General features: G+C 43.7%; 1 protein-coding gene across 1 annotated transcript; it reads left to right on the top strand.

Moving 5' to 3' along the window:
• Positions 1 to 12805: 12805 nt before the first annotated feature.
• LOC135468878 (COMM domain-containing protein 1-like) lies at positions 12806 to 17233 on the top strand. Its single transcript, XM_064747340.1, has 3 exons — positions 12806 to 13131; positions 15303 to 15596; positions 16283 to 17233. Exons 1-3 carry the CDS (start codon positions 12952 to 12954, stop codon positions 16391 to 16393), a joined length of 585 nt encoding a protein of 194 aa, XP_064603410.1. The 5' UTR covers positions 12806 to 12951; the 3' UTR covers positions 16394 to 17233.
• The last annotated feature ends 5421 nt before the right edge of the window (positions 17234 to 22654 follow it).

Below are 22654 nucleotides of genomic sequence, written 5' to 3'. Positions count from 1 at the left end.
CTGGGTCCGGTTTTTTTAGGTATCTGTAGTATTTCGTTACTGGTTGGTGGTAGAAATGTGAAATTTGACTTGGTAGAATGTTGAAATTTGATTATTTACGTATTTATTTATTTACTCAATTGACGCCGTTCTCGCGAATATTTCTCTTCTCTGACAGCAACCAGCAGTGTGGTGCAAGGAAACTGGACAGAGTACGCGGAAAACCTATGACTATACATACAATATAGTGTTTTGTCGGCTTGTAGAGTTAAGTGTTGAGCTGTGGCGCGCCAAAACGGACAAATGAGTGGGTTTGATTGTACTCCCACAGATTTTACAAAAAGTCTAAAGCTTAATACATACATACATGTATCAGTAAGCCCGCCGGTGGGTACCCCTGGCACTCGGTTAGCATCGTCCACCACTGCTGCTGCTGCCAGTGGTCCGTCTTGGGCTGGTTGGACCACTATCGCTGAAGGGATCACAAACCACTGCACATTATTGGGTCGCTCTCGTATGCGGGCTTCTACTTCCCCCACCATGATCTTCTGCGTGCGTAGCTCCAATGCATCCCTGTCCCAGGAGTACCATCCGTATTCGTATTGCCCGAGGGGTCGCCTGCCTCGTCCTACACCGCTGGGTAATGAGTGTCTCATTGGCGGAGGCTAGGACCGTTGCCCGCGCGTCGTGGATCGCCCGGCCCCTGCAGTTCTCCCTGTCCTGCTGGGTGGGCAGGCTTGTGCTGGATGATAGGGGTTGGTATTGGTAATTCGAGCGTTCATCTATTATCTCCCTGCCTCTTGCTCCAAGGCTCATTGTCTCTCGCATGGAATAAGTGGGGTAGGCAGTCTTGAACTCTCCCATGCAACTGTCCAACTGTAGTAAACACAACTCTCCAGTATTTTTAACATATTGGACAGTTGTAACTTTGACGTCACACGTACGGACTACTTTTTGTTTGTCAACAAGCAGACGTCGCAGCAAGCAGAAAAATCTGTGTCTCCGTGTGTCACGTAGAGCAAAAGCAAATGTCGAGTTTACTTCAGAGCAATGGGGCCTTCAGTCAACCATCTCCCGCGCTTCCACTCCCTGGCCGGTCACTTCAAGTGCACACAAACGTAGTTTTCACGACTCCGATGCCATCAATTTCCGCACAGAATCCCAAGGATAATCAGCTAACTTTGTCAGCAAACTCTATTTCTCTTTCGTCCTCATCCTGTAAAAACTACACTTGTCTGTTCGGTGGCGCAGTTTTCAATAACTTCACTTTTAATTTTCACTGAAACGTGTGCATTCCTTTTCTTTACACTTCTGTTTGTAAAATACCCCTTCGGCCACATGCGCCCGACCCAATTTTCCGTCAGCCAATGAAAGTGCTCCATTCATTATTCCATATTCATCCGTAACCGGCTATCCGCTTTTGTTACGCGATATGAAATAATTAGCACGGTTTTACCCAATTTGTTTAGCGTTCTAGTTTATTTACTTACGTTTTTGACCAGTGGGTGTTAAATAGGTTATTGAATTGTATGGTTCTGTATGGACGAGTCCTGGGCGCCCTTACATTACACAATACTGTAAATAAATAAAAGAAATCATCTAGCGCAGAGCACGGCGCTATGATTCCACCATGCGGTTAAACCTTTACAATCAACATTTCAGCTACATTAAGGACCTGGCTTGTTACACCCAATCCTACATGTTTGAAGTGTGTCATAAGACGTTTCGTAAGGTGTATCAATTACGATGGTACGGTAAGATGTGCGTTTGCCGCCAGTACCCGGGTGGTGTATTCCGAAATCAACCCATTATTTTTGAAGTGTTAGCGGACATGGGCATTTACCTCCGGCGACGACGGACTAGTCCCTTACCGAGCGTGTTACTACTTCAAAGTTTACCTGGCCCCTCTGGACGAAGCGACTACTGGCTCAACGGAATGGACGTCCCACCACATCCCCATGAGTGTCAGTGTCAACTCCAACGTGTCCGACTACGACCAGCCCGTGTGCTTCATCTCTAACGGTGATCCCCACGCTCTCGTCGAACGGATGCTGGCTTACCTCAATACAATCAGCCAGGTCAATAGAGCCTATCTCACAGAGCGCTATGCCTACAACCTGGACCAGTTGGAAGAACGTATCCATCCGAATGACACCAGTCTTACAATCGGCAGGTGCGAGACAAATTCATCGCCTTTGTCGACCAGGTCCCCGTCTTCGGCTTAAACTCGGGCAAGTACGACCTGAACTTAATCAAGAGACGGTCCAGTGATTTGGAGTGTGTTATCAAGAGCACATACCCCTCCGCACACTACAGCTGATATTTCTGGAAATTCGAAATTACTTAGCCCCTAAGTGCAGTTATGACAAGTGGTTTAAAGACTACGACTGTCGCCTCACCAAAGGCAAGTTTTGTTAAAGTTTTGCTAAAAAGACTCCCTCGCCCGGCTTGAAGAAACAGTGCTCCCACCAAGTCACGCTTTCGTCAACGATCTCACCAACTGACCGTGCACGGACGCCGAGTACAAAACAGTGCTGGAGACATCCACAAAGCACGACATGCGCACCATAAAGACTTGCTGCGGTGGTACAACATCGTGGACACGATACCATTCATGGAGGCGGAAGATGGTGGAGTTCTACCAAACCATGCATGTCGGCGTGTTCAAAAAGTGCATGAGCATCCCAGGGTTCACTCTCCGTTACCTGTTTCACGATCTACACTCCGTATTCACTGTCATCGGTCATACTATCACATATACGGGGAGATAAGCTCTGTGAACGGATCGTCGGGGTTCGATGCTTACGCTTTGTACTTGGCCCACCATGCCTGACCCATGCCTGCGGGTCACTACATCAGATGGCGACGTGAGGGGGAGAAGTTCGTTCCCTCAGCCACAGGGACGCGTCTGCCTGAAAAAATGGCTGATCGTCAACTCTCAGTAGACGGGTTGGCCCACACCGATGTACGTTCCTTCGCCTTCTAGTTCCACGGTTGCTATTACCACTACCACGACTCTGTCATCTGAATATCCCATGCCAGTGTGAGCTACGCTACCACGACCGACGGGGATTCATATTCCAGGAATTACGCCAGGAAGTGGACAAAGACGAATATGAAGCAGGGAGCTGAAATCCCTATGGGAGTGCGAGTTTCTTCGCATGCGGAAAACGAACCCGGCCTTGCGCCCTTTCCTGCAGCAGTACGCCTTACCGTTGACATAGCCACGACGCAAGATCAGCTGCTGGAGGCTGTCGTCCGGGGCCGATTGTTTGGCTTCACCGAATATGACGTGCACATCCCAGACCATCTCAAATCGAACTTTGCGGAGTGCCCACCCATATTTAAAAACACTGACGTGAGTCTGAAGAACATCATACACAGTTCCAGGCGAATGCTGATCGCCAGTATTTTCGCCCCCCGTTACTGCAATGGTACCTCGCTCACGGGTTGGTAGTGACCCGTGTCTACCAAGTGATACAGTACATGCCCAAGCGAGCCTTCTAAACTTTGGCAGACGACCAAGCCCGGCAAGCACGGGACACTGTTCATTCCAAAGCACTCATCGGTGAACAAGTTGTTGGGAAATTCTGGCTATGGCAAAACCGTGACAAACCAAGACCGATATATGGATGTGAAAATCTGTGGCCTGGCGAAGACGCGCAAGTTACTGGGGAGTGCACAGTGCCGTACCGTCGACCAGATCTATGTGGACACTTTCGAGCAGCAAGACCGTTCGATACAACCTACCGTACGCCAAACTCCGTACGTTGGAGTTCTACTACGATTTTATCGCTCCGATGTCTGACAGGTCTGACTTGCAGTACTATGAGATGGACACGAATTCGGCGCACATGACCTGGTCTGACCAGAACTGGGAATCCTCGGTTAAACCTATTGTCAAACCCACTGTATGCGAATGTCATCTCATTTCTCTATTTATTCATAGAATGTCGAACAGGAAAACATGGACAGTTATTACGGCTAACTGGCTGATGGAGTGATAAAAAACGGGGGCTGGACCCCATATGAATCAAAGTATTCTCCATGGAAACAGGGTGGGTTTGGGCACACGTCTTGGAAGACGGCAACCCAGTGTTGCCCGAAGCGGAGGCACGTGTCTGTGTTGATGACGTAAGCCCAGGGTGCGTCAGTCACTTGGCGAGGGAGGTGGCCCCGAGCGTAAACATTCCCCAGCACGACCCGGGTAAACGCGTAAACCCTATAGAACTTGTCGCAGTTGCACTGTGTTCATGGTTTTTCAACTGGCGAAGTCACAGAGCACGTTTCGGCTTTTGTCTACTTCTATGGTAGACAGACGTCGCCTGTCTGGACCAGGTTCAGCTGGTGATCGTCGTGGAGGTTGGGGGACAAGTCGAAACAAAGGCCTGTTGCCTTTGGCGAACGGGGTGCGGAAGATAGTGTTCCCCTCGTCGTGGAACACTTTCCCCGTGTTAGTAAAAAGGTTCATGTACGTTCTGACGAAATTCCCGGTCTCAAAGTCGGGTGTCAGGGACTTGGCAAGAATTTAACGTTTGACTTTTGTGCAGAAGTGCTGGAAAGGGAACGGGTTTTTATCGTAGCTCCCGTCAAAAGTCGTGTTGCTCACGCATCCCACCACAAACGTGTCGGTAAGCTGCCCAGAAACCAGTTTTGTTCGTGGATGAGGGTGTGCCATTGGGCGCGGAGAAATACTAGGTCAACACGTGGCGGATGGGGTACTCGGCAAGGGCTTTGTCCAAAGCTTTTAAATACCCCAATTGAACACCACTGTTGAGCAGGTGACGACGTTGGAACATGTCGCAGCAAAGGCGCCCCAGCATCTCTAACGACCCACCTTGGGCCCTGAGCTGCATCCGTTTGCAGAACCTGGTGTTGTTCTCATTCGTCCTGTCAAACATCCTGGGGGTTTCCGTGTACCACAAGGCTGAGGCTGTGCTCTGGGCCAATGCTCAGTAAGGCAAAGTCTCCAGGTAGGCGCGGTAAGGGTACATTTTTGGTGGAAGGGGTGGTGAGTTCGTCGTTCATGGAAACGTTGACCTATTGCCGCAGCGAATGCAGCCACAGGTTGGTCCGACCCACACTGCTGCCGGCCCCCAACAGCTCTCCCTTCCCGTCTATAATTTTCGCCTTCACGTATAACATGGTGTTGGCCAAGTCCAGGTAAGTGTCACCGTCCGCGTTGGTGATTAAAAATTCCACTGGCCCCACGTCGCTCTTGCTGGAAATGGGACTGTAGACATAAAAGAGACTTTCTGAAACGCTGGTGTTGGCAGAAGGTAACGTCCACAAATCAAAGTCAATGGTGACCGAAGGATAACACTCGGCGTGGGGTGTTATATATCTGGCCCGGAGCGTAGTTTGGTGTGTGCGGGAGAGCGTGCGTCTTGTTAGCCCGGCGAGCAGGTGACAAGTGGGAGCGGTGCGTCGGGGCTTCCATTTCATGGGCTTGCCCCTCACCAAGGCCTCCTTGGGCTTCACCATGCGCTTTGACCAAAAACTGTCTTCCTTCCTTGACAGCGTGTCATGTCAAGGCGCGTCTCACCACCCACACATCGTCCATAGCTTGCAGTCCGGTCTATAGCGCGGTTTTTTCCAACGCTCGCGCGGCAGGCTTTAACAAGGGTTGCGCCATTTTGATGAAACTGCCCTGCAACCCGTGACCTCGCTGTACAGCCGCACTACGAAACACAGGTAACCCACCTCCTCCAGCTTGCTTGGTGTAATAATCGATGTAGGATCGACACATCGCAGGGCTGTCTGTGAAATAAGCGTCAAGTGCGACATTCATATACCATTCGTATTCTGTAAAAGGCGTTCCAAGTCGATAATCGCAAGATCCATTTTCAAAACAACGTTTAACACTCCAGACAAAGGTATGTAAGAAATTATGAAAATAAGAAATAAAGCCGGTACACACAAGAGAAGTGGTGATCGCTCATTGCAAAGGCAAAGCGCGCTGTCGAAAGTGAAGTCTCAGCACCACTGCGTTACCGCGTTCGGGTTGGCCATTGTCATCCCTAATATCAATTTCCACCGTTGCGAAATGCTTGCGTCGCATTGGGATGTATATCACGTGTTGGAAGGTCTTGGAGATCTGCTACCCGTACTTAACTTTCGTGGTGACCAGCGGCAGCACTAGCGCCAACGTGTCACCCACCACGTGTAGTTCGACAATGTCCGTGTACACGTACAGCGTTGGCGTGTTGACCTGTAAATCCTCGGCACTCACATGTTTCGGATCCTCTATCCAGTCGTACGGTAAATTCAAGAGCTGCTTTTAACGCAAGCTGAAACTGAGCCCCAGTTTTATAAGAATGTAGATTTTCAGACATACAGGTTAGTGCACTATAAAAGATTACACTATAAATATAAGCGTCATGTCCGACATTCGTATACCATTCGTAGTCCGTAAAGGACGGTCCAAGTCGATAATCGCAAGATCCATTTCCAAAACAACGTTTAACACTAGCTCCCAAAGACAAAGGTATGTAAGAAATTATACAAATAGGAAATGAAGCCAGTAACACACGAGAGAGAAGCGGTCAACCGTTTTCAATGATGCAGGGCAGATATTGGATATTCCAGGCATGAATTCCATATCAAAGTTCAAATTCGTAGATCATGAATAAGTTCCAGGTGAAATAACAATTAAACAAGGTATCGCAGTCGCGCTTAGATTGCAACCGTTCATAAAGGTATCATGCAGATATGATGAGCATGGCTACCCCAGCTCAGGTTAAGCGGTGCTAGATACAGTTCGAAAATGACGAGCGTTACAGACCTTAAGCGAACAGATTGTGATTCAAAAGTAACGGACGATTACGTCTTTCCCGTTAGTATGTAAGAATCTCATACTACAAGAGGTGCCATCTATGATGTTACACATGACATGCTGGTCTGTATAAAAGCTGTCTACGAGATAGACGGTTACACTCGGCTACCTGCACCATTTCTGTTGTTAAATACCATGTAAGCGATAGATATGCACATAAGGATAACAGCGCCGTCTATGTGGTTGATCACAATGCAGATCACAAGAGATTCTGAACGCTCTGTCCACACCTGCCAACGAGAGTGTTATACTCAGTGTAAAATTTGAGCAACTTACAATGAAGGCGTTTGATGGAGTATCCTTGACAAACTAGTTTTTGAACTAACAACTTGTAACGCAGATTAAAGTCATCACAATTTACGCAAGATCTCACAAATGCTACAAGGCGAGATATGCATACTGGTTATGCAGGATCCTTTGGTATATTTAAAAGATCAAAATTGAAATTATCCCCTTTGTCGTAAAGGCAACGTGAAAGGAGACCTTGTTCGTCTTTGTACAGATATAGATCCAAATAAGCTGTACCATCAGAACTATCTGTTGTCTCCTTTAAATCCAATGAAGGCGGATAGATTTCCTTCACCGCTTCAGTAAAATGGGGGTCATTTAACGCCAGTAGATCATCAATATACCGCTTGGTAAATGAAAAGGATCGAGCTTTAAAGATATTATTTTTAAGTAATTTCTGCATATAGTCGTATTCAGATGAAAACTGGTATAGGTCTGCCAAAAGAGGCGCACAATAAGGTACCAATTGGAATACCTATGCACTGTTGGTAAATGGTATCTCCGAATTTCACATAGATGTTATTAATGAAAAATTCAAGTAATTCAATAAATAATGTAACATCCCATGAGTGGTAACCTTTATAAAGAGTAGAACGAAAGAAAGCCTTATTGCTTCTGACGTTAATGTAACGGTGACCAGTTTTAGTAAATACCGAGACAATTAAAGACGATATTCTTTCAATAAGATCTTTGTGAGGAATCGTAGTATAGAGAGTAGAGAAATCCCATGTGGATACGTCTTTGTACGGTATATGCATATGAGCATCGAGTTCTTCTGTAAGACGTTTGGAGTTGTTAAGAATCCACATGCAGCTGACACCTGAATTTTTTGTTATGGCACAACAATACTTATTCCAAAATGACTTTACTTCTTGTAACGCTCTCGTAAGTAGGGTTGACCCGTCACCCTCGGGTTTAAATACATTTGACGTCCGTGCTCGGCACCCAAGAATTGAATCTGGGTGGACAGCCGACCCACTTCACCCAGTAGTTTTCCACTTTACTTATACGCACGAGATCGCCATCGTTGTAACGGTACACCGATCGTGTGGACGTGCGTGAACGGTTCAAGACTTGACGCACTTCTGGTTCTGCGCGGTGATTTCGATGGCGGACCGCCGTATACTCCGGTGATACGCTCGATTGTAAGCGGGAAGGCGTTCTGGTACCGCCCAGTGTTGTGAGCTGTGGAATACTTGTACGTGGGACGACCCAAGCGTACTTGGAGAGGACATAGATGCAGGTAAGTTGGTAACGGTTGTCGTCGTTCTCTTTGGCGAACGATCCCATGTCGACCAGTTCCCATGTCGACCAGTTCCCATGTCGACCAGGTCCTCCTGTCTATACCCCCAACCACGACCCGGTTACGAGGGTAGCGCCATCGAGCGGGAAGGTTTAGAGTGTTCGTTTCCTGTTGGGCCAACCAAGCTAGAGCAAGGGCTTAGTACAGTGCATGCAGAGTGGCATCGACAGGCATGGATCACTGCCCGCGAGCGTGCTCTACCCCTGCTTCCGCCACCGCCACTGCTGTTGCTGTTGTTGTTGGCGAGGGGGCTGGCGGCCGGTGTGAGGCATAGTTCCCGTGTCGTTCCTGTGTGTGTGTGTGTGTGTGTGTGTGTGTGCGCGAGGGAAAAGATAGTAGGTGTGGTCTTGTGGAATGCGCGGATCAGAGTGAGTGGACCTCCCCAGACAGCGTATTTTTTCAACCCCGGTATGACTGGGGTGGTTGGGTCTCGTCTCCCTGCTAAGAAAACAAACAAACAAACAAACAAACCAGTGTGCCGGGAACATCAACCAACATAAACAATACACCAGTGTACATGCATCTGACTCGGCCAGAGCGTCTATAAAGTAGTGACGCCTGGTTGGAGGGTCGCTCCTCGTACATTAACGTTGGGGAGAACAGTATCTAAATGATACTGCTGAATGGGCTGGGAATCCTTGACGTGTAAGCTCGCACGACCTGCAGTCCATGATTGACGGTACCACCCGCAAACATACTACTGAGTATACCCTTATAGCCTCGAAGGTCGGTGATGACGTCCAGCCATTCTTTCCACCGGGGCGTCGTGCGCAGGTTATTCAGGCTAGAAAGACAAAAAGTTTTTAAAACACACCCTCATTCTAGTGCCATCACCGACCGAGCAATACCACCATCAATCAAATCACTTACGGTGGACTACCCATAGCTAAATAACACACGTGGTGTGGGTGACAAATAACCAACGACATGACCGGAGATTCAACGTTACATTTTTGTTTTCTTTCTTTTTATTGCATGTGAACCCCAACAATGACAGAAAAAATAAAGCACAGTAGTGTGTGTGTGTATTTTACGCAGGGGCACATGTCCGCTCAGCGTGGGAAATGTCTCGTGGTGGTGAGGGTGGTGAATGAACCACAGATATGGAAGTCTTGGCAATGATTCAGAACTCGCACCCTGGTAACGTCGGGAGAAGTAAGGGTTGGCCTTCTTGATAGGCGTCCACGCAGTTGCTGCTTCACTTCCTTCCCCGCCTCCCAATGTAGTGATACCTTGCTGGCCTGGTGCATGAAATTGACGTGCGCGTCTCCCTCTTTCAGGTAACGGGTACGTGCTTCGTCCACGATGGTGACGGGCAGCTCTTGGTCCTGCAGCAAGGGAGGAAGGGAGATCTGGTTGATCATGCCCGGGCGTTGTTTGTTGAAGCCTGGAGCGTACGCTTTTCTCTGCAACTGTAGGATGTGGAGCTAGAGAGCCACGGCGTACGCTTTCCACAGGAAGTTAGTCAGGGCCACATCAAGCTCTGACTCAAGTGAGGCCGGTTTCAGCTGCTCCAGGCTGAATGTCAACGCATTTGGTTGGATAGTTGAGGGTGACACCTTCTTTGGTCGGGTAGAGTGGACATTTGGGTCAATGTGCCCCCCATTGCTTCACGTGGATGAACATGGCGACGTTGGGGGTGGAGTGGAGAGACACCAGTCGTCGGAAAGCGGCTGACGCAAAGTCAAACCGACCTCGGAGACATCTGCAGCCAGTTCCTTCAACCTAGCCCAGCCCTGTTCGTCGAGAACGGCAAGCATGGGTGGAGAGTCGGGGTCTATGGGACATTGTAGAATCTCAGTCATCTTGTCATCACTCACACCCACCCACAGCCACGGGGCGAGCTGAAGCTTGGTCACGGTCTCGCTGGGATATCGATGCACACCTTCTTCTCGGCAGGCTATGGCAGCAGCAAAGCCTTGACAGAAACGGATCCTTTCATAATGGCAGCGTGTTGCTGAGGGTGGTCTGGCGTTGCGTAGACAGGTATTGTAGCCGTAGTAGCTAACCACTTCACGGCTCCCCATACATCTCTGTATCGCATCCGCGCAGACGTCAACGAAATTCGCGCGCCAACACCGTGTCACAACCCATTGATCAGTTTTGACGCGTTAGAGCTGCTCAACCCAAAATTACAAGCCGACGTTTCGCTCACCCGTCGCTCATTGGTCCGTCCTGCATGTCGCTCATTGGAAGACGTCAAGGAAATCCGAGCTGGAAAAATCAAATCTAGCCATTGGTCCGTTTTGATCTCAACACTCAACCCTACAAGCCGGCCATGATATGCTACGCTAGGCTATGCTATGCTGTGCTGTGCTGTGCTGTGTTGTGCTGTGCTATGCTATGCTATGCTATGCTATGCTATGCTATGCTATGCTATGCTATGCTATGCTATGCGCGGACTCAACGACGCCTAACTTTCCACCGCCTCAACAGCTCGTCCTCCCCAAATGGACACGTTCGGCACACGTTCTTTTTTTCATTACGCTGCGATAAGGCGCTAACCTCTTCGGTCGCTGAAATTTGAGTGACCAGTTATTTATGCATTTCGAATTTACACACCGAAGGCCATATTATTTTGCCGTAATTGTATTATTGCATTGTGCTGAGTATGAAGTATTAGTGTATTTGTAGAGGACCTCTGACAGGAACACAAATTTTTGATGGCACTGTGTTGGTTTATCTGCGTGTGTTTACTCTTCCACGTGTGCGCATGAACATAAAGCCTTGTCTGGGCCGAAACAAATTAAGTAATGACTGATGTAATAACGGCAGGTGCCCAGCGCGCGGTGGAAGATTCACTGATTGGGAAGCTGTTGACTGTGTTCGTTTGATGCCGAGGTAGCGAGGCAGTGAGACAGCTGAGACAGCTGAGATGAGTCATCTTGCTGCCTCGATTCGCGACTTCGTTGTCTCACTTCTCTACCTCGCCGATTCGCTACCTTTTTGTTTCGCTGCCTCGCTAACTTGCTGCCTCGCCCTGTATTAGAAATTTTGATGTAGCGAGATGCACACTATCGGCTTCAGTAGTTAACGTCCAACATGGCCATGATGTCCAAATTGGATGTAAGGGTCCGAAACCCGAGTTTGATCTGTAACTTGTTATGGTAAAGCAATGTACCTAATGTACTCAACTTTTCAAATTTCTCTTCCTGTAAACATTAAGACAGAATACCTCCATGATGTATAAAAAACTACCAGTTCTGCGACTGGAGTACTCGGCCCAGTTTCACAAAGTGGTGTGCGACATTTTTTTTATCGCACATTTACCGTTTGATTATCGAAGACGTACGACATCTTTGTGAAGGTGGGCCCTGACGCTGAGTGTTTACAACAGTGTTTATTCCCCTCAACTGTGTTGCTGCAGTAGCCAATCATTATACCTGTAAAAGGGCAAGAAATTACACACAACACCTCGTCAGCAGCAGCAGTACTCAAGGCTAAGGTTTTTCATTGCAGGGCGAAGTCATTGAACTGTTTGGTACCAAACGCGCCTCTGTTTTAATGTGTGTAGAAAGATTTCCACATAGGCCCTATGCATAAGAAAGGTTTGCAACTGTTTAGTACGTATAGGCCTGTGTCGATTTCTTTTGTACATTCTAATTCTACATTTCTAATGGCCCAGATCTACAATTCCTTTGTATAAGCCTACATGTATATATTTATATAAATGTATTGTACATATGCATAAAATAATTGTACATAGGCCTACATTCAATAAACGTTTATTGTATTTATTTTAGAAGTTTTTGGCACATATGTAGGCCTCTAATTAGAATGAATGAATGCTTAGGTTTAACGTCGTATTTAACAATGTTTTAATCATATGACGACGAGGAGGTGTGTGTACATATACTGTGTCTCCTTGTGGCAGGGCGAATCCATGCCGCCAAAGTGGTGCAGCTACTGAAGTATCATGCCGAAGACACCCGACATTACACTCCACCCAGTCACATTATATTGATACCGGGTCAACTAGTCCTGTTTCCTTACTCTAACCTCTCAGTGAAGGCAGCAACAAATACTATGTTTTCTTATTGAAGTCTTCATTATGACAGGACCCGGGTTTGATCCCAGGACTCCCAACTTCCAGGCTATAATTCGAGAATACATACCATTTTTTGCTGGCTTAATATAACCCACACACCCCCACACAAAACATGAAGATTACAGGAGAGGTACAATTAGATCTTTTCCTTCAAATTTCCTTTAAAAAGTTAGAGATGAAACTGATTTGTACAGTACATTCAGCCATGATATTCAACACTATCGTGGAACGGGTGAAACAATTCATTCTTTTCGCAATGGATATATGTACCCTACCTACAATTGCATATATTTCGGCTAAAACAAAGCCTTAAGGGTGTCAGTTTTATCTGTTATGTGTCAATTTTACCTATTACGTACATGAAGAAAAGCGAAAAATAATTTTTTAACTGTAGAACATTGGAACGTGTTGGAATAGGGCGAGAAAATTAAAGTGGACTAACAAGGGACCAGTCATACACATGTGCAGAATAAGGTACGAGACAAGAAGGTGTATCACATGAGAGGCAAAATGGCCGACGAAGCGAAAAGCTTTCTTGGTCTACTGAACGGTTTGGTCCGAAGAACGTATTATGGAGATGCAGAACTGAGCAATGACTTCCTTCGATCAGAGTTGTATCCTGACCTATCAGAAAAAGATTTCAACGATGTTTTGACTAGGTGTTTGAACATCTTTAAGGTGAGTTGAACGTGCTAAGGTGAGGCCGGTTCAATATTTAAGTTGTAACTTGTAAGTCCCCAGTCTGATGCTGATTGTGAAAAGCATAGGAAGTTGTAAAGACTAGTGTGATCCTTTTGTTAGTCAATGAGCCCCTTCTTAAATGTTCGTTGTTAAAAGCTGATTCGTCTCTCTACCTCATTACAGCGACCTCAACTTTAAAATTCCCCCAAACCCGCCATCATTATGTGTACACACTGAAGGCTATCATGGTAATTATTAATTCAGCAGTCTAAACGTGTAGCCTCATAATTTTTCAGATTGTGGATTAGTCTGAAATTGCTCTGTTGTTGGGTTTGTCAAAATTTTTTTTGGCCCTGCATGGAACCAAACCAACGTGATGTAGCAAGCGAATTTCTGTACCAACAGCCTCGGCATACATTAGTCAGAGGCAGGCAACTACAATAGGATTTTACATGGAGTACGCTCTGACATTGGTTTGGGGCCACCCTTGGCTGAGCAAAATTGGCCAAACGTAACGTCAGATCAATCTCAAATATTTGTGGATATTTTGCCCGCGGACATCAATCATCACCGCCCCACCCTCGCACTCCCCTTAATACTTACAAGTCGAGCAACATGAAGTGTCCCCATAATCAACTAACCTGTTCTGAGTCTCGCTGATCCAAAAGCAGTCCATGACAACCTCAGAAATTTACAAAATAAATACATTTTAGACATTACACCCACTGTCTGTCACATTTTTTTACATTTTATCCACCGTCTGTCACCATTTTGATCACTTGCGAGACTGAATGAGACTGAAACGATGAGCGCCATCTGAAGTCATGGGGAGTGAACCATCCAGATTGACCACTAGACTTTTCTAGTATTATTATAGTGATTGTCATCGCTATTATCTCCCTTGAACGACTTTATTTTCACCTTCACATCAATCAGGTGACTTGTATGTACGACTAGCAGTAAGAGATGGTGGCCACAGTGGGTGTAGTGTCTGAAAATGCATATATTGTGTGCAGTTGTCATGCATCGTTTTCGGTTCAGCAAGAGTTAGAACAGGTTAGTTGATTATGGGGACCAATCAGTTAACATGTATCGCTGGGAAAGTTTTAATGCTCGTGTGAAGTTTCGGTAAATGTGTTTTACTGTTGATCCAACATATTAGAAGCAGTTTTTCTCCATAACTCTCCCAACACTTTTTGTTGCTTGATTTAAGAGTTACATTCCGCAACTAGGAAATGAACAGCTGTCTTTTTCTTCTAATTCAATACCATTTATTCATGTTTGTCACTATATATTATATTATACCATGCATGACATTTTTGCACAACTTAAAATGAACAATGTAAAATTCATGGCAGTTTGGCAAAACAACTTAATATGCATAACATGTGCCATGTTCCAGCAAGGTTAGCGTTGTAAAATTCCTTGAAATTTTCTACATGGGGTCAAATGATTTATGATAGTGAAACTCAGCTGTACATGAGGAGAACTCTGCTAGCCTTTAAGCTGAACATGGTGTACATGTCATAAATGGTATGCTACTATCTAATGCAGACTCTGGCAAGCTTCAGTGATGAAGAAAGTTTTCCTTTTTAATCTGCAATACTTCTGGTAGTTCCCAATCTGACTCATTGTAACTAATCCAGGCTACAGTAGAGCTGTTGAAAGAAAGTGGAATGAGCAACCCCGCATGATCTGCACTGCTATAAAACAAATTCATAATTCATATATATGGATTAGTGGGTACAATAAATGTACCTATAAAACACACTGATATTTCATCAAATAACCTGAAATGCCCAAAGACAAAGTTGTCCACCTGGGCAATTGTTTATATGGGGATCTGACTTTTTGATTTCGTCATTCTCTTGATGCAAGTTCAAACCCACCATGAAAGATATAAAAAAAAAAAAAAACTAATGCATCAGCATTTAACTAGTGTAACTAATGTAATTATGTAAATGAGAAAAGAAAATAGGGCTCTGACAGCTGAACTATGAATATATGGATTTTGATGTTTTTGATCAGTCTGCATTTTTTCTTTTCTGGTATACGATACATAAAGAAACATATATGTACCACAGTTACTGTGGATAGCCCTTGTTAGTGGAGCAATTCATAAATTGTACCAGATGAAATAACTCTTTTGTCTCGTCTATTTTTCTCAGACCCTGGCTTCAGCTGATATGGATTTCAACCAGTTGGAAGCTTATCTGACATCACAGACGAGGAAGAAGGAAGGAGGAATTACTGAAGAACAAGCTAAAGTTATAACCAAATTTTGGAAGAGTCATAAAAGCCGTGTTCACGAGACCATAGTAACAAACTCAACCTGGGGAAATACACTGAAAAATTTCTCCTGGAGAATAGACATTAAAACTCAAGCCAAACACATTGACCAAATAAACACACCAACTGCCATTGTGGAACTTCAGATAGAGGAAAATGCTTCCAAGACTAAGGTAAGGGTGTATTCATCTTTACATTGTCAAGGCATCTGCTTAATTTCTATTCAGTAAACGACTTGACTGGGGTGTAAACTGTTCAGAATTTGAGCAGTGAATGGAAAATACAGTCAGGCTGTTGTTACTAGGTTACTTGAGAGTTGAGACTGAAGTGTCTGCTTTTGTAATGTGACATCTTCCCTGCTATAGCACACAGCTATGTAAAAGCAGCAACATATACTTTACAAGATTGCCTCTGAACAAAAACCTGCGGATGGTCATGGGTTTCCCCGGGCTCTGCCTGCTTTCCTCCCACAATAGTGCTGGTGGCCATCGTATAAGTGAAATATTCCTGAGTACGGTGTAAAACACCTATCAAATAGATAAATAAATAAATCCAAACACAAAGGCCAGGCAGCAAAACACTGAGAAGACTTTTGTCAGTTTTTGGGTGATTTTTGTCCTGTGTTTCATGAACCTCAGACTAAATGTCACAAGCGTATTCTATTAAGGTACAAGCTCTGCCAGGTGCTGGATCAAAGCAGTTAGCTTGTGGAGCCATTTCTTGTACCAGGGCCACCCAACATGTGACCTAACGCATGATTGGAATCAACATTCCTCATTCTGTCAAGTTTATTCATTTGGGGTTTAAAACTAAATCAAAAACCAACAAATATTTTTTCTTCTTTTCTTTTGTCTTGTAGGGAACTGAAGTTGTTCGGTTTGAAATGGATGAAGAGAAGCTACGAAAAATTTTGTCAAATTTACAGGAGATTGAAGAGGAAATCAAACAGCATTGCAAACAGGAGTCATAGGCCATAGACGTGTTGTTTTCTACATCCATCGCGGTGTATGTAACCATAGCAATGGCTGTTATGATGAATTTAGCTGCAGCATGGGGCAAACGAGTCAGAACTATACCAAATGATGCATTCTACTAGCTCAATAACTGTCACATGCTCCAAAGCTATGTACTCTTTGTGTTCTTTCTCCAGAACATGACACTTTCTATTATGTGTGTGTGTTAAATACATTACATGAACACAGGCCACAAGTAATTTATTGATTTATTGTATTGGTGTTTTACGTCGTACTCAAGAGTATTTCACTTATAACACGACGGCCAGCATTATGGTGGGAGGGACTTAAACTTGCAGCGACCTCATTGGTGAGAAGCTCCTGGGTCATTGTGCCATGCTGGCATGCTAACCACCTCAGTGGCCCCATTTCAAAGTAATTAGAACCTCTTCTTTTAGCGAGTGAGAGTCTACCTTTGGCTGCACATTTCTGGGGAAGGGTCACGCTTGTTAGCATGAGTTACTTCCCCTTGGTCACTATTCGTTTGTGCAACATGAGATGCTATCTCCAGTGGAACTGGTGTCTTAAACTGCACAACATTGAACTGAATGACTGCAGTCGACACATTGTATTATATCCAGTTCATTAAGTTTGTCATTTGTTCATTTGTAAGACATCTGCCTGTATTTAAATGTTTAAATGCACAGATTTTCTGTAAATAAATGTACATAGCGACTTCACCTGTAAATGCAGTGTACATGTGTATATATGTAATAAACATCATACATCTGCAACAGTCTTCTGAGGTAAATCTCTTCAAGCATGTTCTCACATTCCAGGGCTTTATTGTCATCATTCTTTTACCAGAATCCGAATGGGTTTCCCCATATAGATTCACTTTTCTGCTATACCCTATCTTATTAGTCCAAATCTAGTACCACTAAGCAGTAGCTCCAAGCGAAGGTTTTACATATAACAGTTAATAGATTTTAGGGATTCTATATTTGTACTTCAGTGATCTGAAACAATTTGTATAGTACTGTAATAAAACTGTGAACTTGAATGTGACATTTTTTAACAGGATTCCAAGCAGATTCCCCTGGTTTTAGACTATGTGACACAATCTGTTCCCATATTCCCATCGAAAGTAAAGGACTGATAATCATTCGCAACAAGTGGATCTTGGTGATTCTGCTGGATGGGACAGAGCAACAGTTGTGCAGCATGCAACTGTAGGATGGAATTTTCATCATGAGGGAAGAAGAGTAGTTATTATGGTTTACTTTGCCCAGCTTAAGCAAGTCAGTTCATTGAGCTGTTTGTTCTTTTCTGTAATATGTCCTAGTTTTGTATACCGGTAGTTCACAAGCAATGCAGCATGGCAGCAGAGGATGTGTTTTCACACACCATGGAACAGACTTGTTTCGGTAGGGAAGGTTCTCCATTGAGTGCAGTTTTGTAACATGTTAGTACCTAGTAAATACATTAGTGAAAGTAGGGATAAAAAAAACTGCCTGTAGATCAGTGAGAGCTAATCTAATAGCAGAAGTAACGGCAAGCCTCCTGATAAGTTCACAACTGCCGTTTCTGTGTCAACATTTGAGGGTGTGTGCCCAAGCATGGGAGGTGAGGGTCCTGGAGTCACCTAGGCCTTACAAACACCTGATGGCCTGATGCATTCAAAACTCCCAGTTCACACAGCCCCTGATCATGCCTTTTATGACGCATCATACAGCATCGGCCAAGTGGGGGAAGTGCATATTCTGGTATCCTGCAGCAGATATCGCGTATCTGCTGACTAGGATATCTAACTTCTCCGTTCGGCTGTGAAAACAATGACCACATCGCTCGAGCGATTCACCTGTACATTGATCTGAGCTGAATTGTTGGGTTTTTTTGCAGGACATATTCATTACGTGGTTACTCACTGACAGGATATGGAAATTTATGGTGACAGTAACAATATGAGGGTTACTAACAGCGTATTAAATTGCATCATATAACTGAGTAACCATCTAACTAATAATATGGGCACATGGCTTCCTGACAAATACTCAGACCAAAGCTGGGTGCCCTTTCATTTAATGTCTGTGACAATGTGTACAGTATAGTTATTGAGTTAATTCCTAAACAAACACATTTTGGTAGAAAAGATTTTTATTCCTCAGACCAATCTTATTTACATTTTATAGTTAATACAAGGAAAAGCATTTTTCTGGTTGCTATGACAACAGCTTTAGATGATCGTGAATTGTTAGAAGATCAAGAAAATGATGTCTGCAGTGACAGTCTTTCTGAATTAAGTAACTTTGCAGGTCCTTTACAATTTTGTAAGGTAACAACAAAGTGGCCCAGGAGCGTCTGCAGTGTTATGAAAATAAGTTTGAACACCATGTTAAAGGCCAGATAGCATTAGTTTAAATTAGCTGTCTTCCACACAGGTGACAAAAGTAGGGTGTACAAATCCAAGTCATGTGACCTTGTTACACATGCTACCAGTACTGACTCTTCTGAAGTATATTTAATCCGCACTCAAAAGTAATACATGTACTACTGCTAAATCATAAGACAGGCTCTTCCAGCTTCTCAACTGGCACATTTTCAATACCAACAGTAATCATACATAGTGTAATACTTACACATCTGCTGTAAACTGGGTTGTTGGTAAGTACTGTATCTAAGAACTTTAGCTTCTGTGATGCGATTAGGCAGGCCCCTACCTGATAAAACTCCCTGACTTAAGGCTGTGACAGAACTAGTGGGATCTGGGATCTAAGCTGCAGTCCCATTGGTGACAGGCTTAAGGCCTTCTTTCAGAGACCTGAAGTCCACTGGGCCAGCCAGTCACCACTGTTATGTGTTCACCTTGTATATCTTATTCAGAAAAAGACCATACAAACTGAATGTGTTGATAAGGCAATGTTTTTCATGTTACCTGCTCAAAAATAAAAACGAAAATTCACGTAGGCCTTTTTCCTTAGTAAATATGGTCGTGTGACATACTGACAGTGCTTACAGGGAACAGTTACCTAATCAATGCAGCTGTACCTGCAATATGTTTCAGGTGTTTTTATATTACACTACTTTTGGAGAAATGTGGACTGCACAGAAGGAAATTCTACATCTTGCACAGGACAAGCTAATATTGGACTCGATCATGCTTCTTGTCTCCTAACGTCCTCTGGATAGTAACTTTTCCCTCTTCACTGGCCATGCTCTAAGGATGGCGCCTATAGGCAATGAACAGGATGAAGAGAATGCAAAGCTTGACGTGAATGGGGTATATTGCATTATTCTAAGAGCCACATGGATGAGACTTCATTAATCAAAGGTTAATCACCAGAGTTTAAAGTATTACAGATTGGCTCTGAAGGATCAACTGTAAGTTTTAAAGAAACATTTTAATTTTAAAAAAAGCACAGGACCTAAACAAAAATCTTCTCTTCTAGTTATGCTGCATGTATTTCTCTCCTGTCTAGCTGAGAATTATTGCGTTATAAGAGTATGATCCATGTACATAAGTGTAGCTGCCATGCCATGTAGACCAGGTTGACCTGAACAACACACTCTTGCACACTTCAGCCCCAAACATTCCTACAATGTGCAATCTCAAACATCCCTGCAGTGTGAATATCAGTTCCAAACTTTCCTGCAGTGTGCACATCAGTTTCAAACTTCCCTGCAGTGTGGATATATATCTAGATACCCTGTCACATGAAAACTGGAATCTCTCCTGTAGAAAAGAGCCACACTGTTCATCAGCTAAACTGAAGTTTTCAAAAATTCTATACAGAATTATATTTCAAAACTACCAAAGAGAAAAGAATGCAGTTTTGATACAAAAGTTGAAGTTAAAGGTCAGTACAGGGATCAGGTCTTATAAAAACAATCTAACCAAGCAAGGAATTGTGTCATGTTCTAAGCAAAATCAAAAGGCATATAACAGAAAACTCAACAAATGGTGATAAAAAATGTGTTAAATACATGAGTTCAAGAGTGAAATAAATTATATCACACAAAATACGATACAAAAATGTTTATTTTTTGCTAGGGCTACACTGTTGGCTTCGTCCTTTTCTGTGATCATATAAACTGGTGTCTTTACAGCTGTTTATAATGTGATGCAGAAGGGCATTCGACACATCAGGAAGACAATGTGGTCATAATTAACAATCACTTAATTATTTATTATATAATAAACCTAATGACCCCCTGAACAGAGCGCTATTTCACAAAGCAAACATATCTATAGGAAACTCTGAAACATATTCAAATCAGGGGTACAATTATCAATGCTGACCTCAAAATACTCTGGACATTTCCTAATGCTTACTGGACTTCAATAGGTAACATGTAACAGAAGATACAGTCACGCAGACAAAACACCCCAAAAACCTTCAGTCATAACAACCAGAAATAAATTTAAACCACAGCATGCCCTAGATGTGATAACAAGAACTTTTGTGCTCTCCAAAAAAAAAAAACCAACACACTTCTATTTAATACCGCAGTGATGATGAAATTCTTCTGAAACATGCTTAAAAATGTTTGAACAAAGACATCTGCCAAAGATTGCAACATTAGAAAATTGAGATTGAGATCTTGCCAGGGCATATCTTCACATAACTTTTGTGACTCTTTATTTGTAATGATTCAGTTTTGTTATCAACTTAGGTACAGGGTGATTACTAAGAAGCCTCAGAGAACAGACCTGTTCAGTTTCTCCATATGATTCCCCAGGCACTGATACTGCCAACTAGTGGATGTCACAAAACATCCAAAGAGTGTTTGGATACACAGAGAAGGGCATGCTGGGTAAACTGTCAGGGTGGGGTTAAACATTGGACGCTTTCACAAATAAATACACACAAACATAGGGCTGGATGCAGGCGCACTGCTTATATTACATATGTAACGTAACACAAAACTATCGCTTTAAAAATCTGTGCGCATTGGTTGGTCAAATATGAGAAGGCTTATTTCTGTACAAACCACATTCATGGTTAATTGTGGACAAAAATGCAACAACTCACTGTAATAAACATTCCAACCAGCCACATATACACGTACAGCTGAAGTGTTAATGTATATAGCACATGCAAATCCATGGTGTAAAAGACTGTAGCTTACACCCAAGAACCAAGTATGAACTGACCTGATTGCTTATGCCCTTCGAACAAAAATGAGGAAACCAAACAAATAACTGACTTTGATACAGATGAATGGCTGTCAATATAACAATAATAACTAAGGTGGGAAAGTATACATTAAAAACAACCCTGATTTCTACAGCCATCTTTGTCACAGGATTAGCTTCATATGTGTGCTTTACACTCGTGGTGAATTCTAGTCTGGCTACCATTTCTTACTATATAATGATCACTGTTACAAGTGCTGCTTCATTTCAGCTTTGAGGCCAGTTTTGATTTGAAAGAGCACCAGGAAACCCCAGGTGTACAGCCATGTGGCATAATGCAGTCAGCTAAGCAAACTTGGCTCAACAGGAAACCAGATCTACTGAGCAACCTAAAGAAAATGACCCAAAACACCATTATCCAGGACAGCTGTTCTCAAAGAAATACACAATGAACCAATAAATACATGCCATATTGACGATGTCATAGTATGTGAATTCTGAGTTGCTATGGGGTCGTTTGAGAAATGTCCCCAAAAGGTGGCTTCAGATGACCTGACGAAGCTTTCACAAAGCTTACCTTCAAGCACTGATTAGCAGTTTCCCTCACACATACATGAAACTGTCAACAAATTTCCATCAGGATTGAAGACATGTAACCATTTTTGTGACTTTCAAGTTCACTATTTTGACATTCAAATTCACAGAATTTCCTCAGTTTGCAACAATAAATTAATGCTGCTTTGTACAAAACTTAGAACCAACTGATGTGTCCAGCTGGTCATCAAGTGGTGCTCTCAAATGTCACAACTTTATGGCTTCAACCACAAATTCCTAACAATATGATAACTTCTGATGGTACCACACCATGAGAGGCAGAAGCTGTATAATGTCAACATCATGTGTATCGAAATGACCTGTGAATACAAAGTATGATATATCTGTACAGTGCCCTAGTAAATAGTCGTGAAACAATGGTGTTCTGTACAGCCAGATTTCTAAAAACAATCTGATGATTTGATTTTGTTTCGTATGATGAGTACACAGATGCAGGTGAAAACAAACAGCATACAGTGGGCTATAGTATGTATGTATATATATATATGTGTATATATATATACACACACACACACACACACACAAG

Source organism: Liolophura sinensis, chromosome 6 (genome assembly GCF_032854445.1).
Source record: "Liolophura sinensis isolate JHLJ2023 chromosome 6, CUHK_Ljap_v2, whole genome shotgun sequence".
Taxonomy (NCBI): Eukaryota; Metazoa; Mollusca; class Polyplacophora; order Chitonida; family Chitonidae; genus Liolophura; species Liolophura sinensis.
The sequence above is the reverse complement of the archived record's forward strand: the minus strand, read 5'-3'. Positions and strand labels throughout refer to the sequence as shown.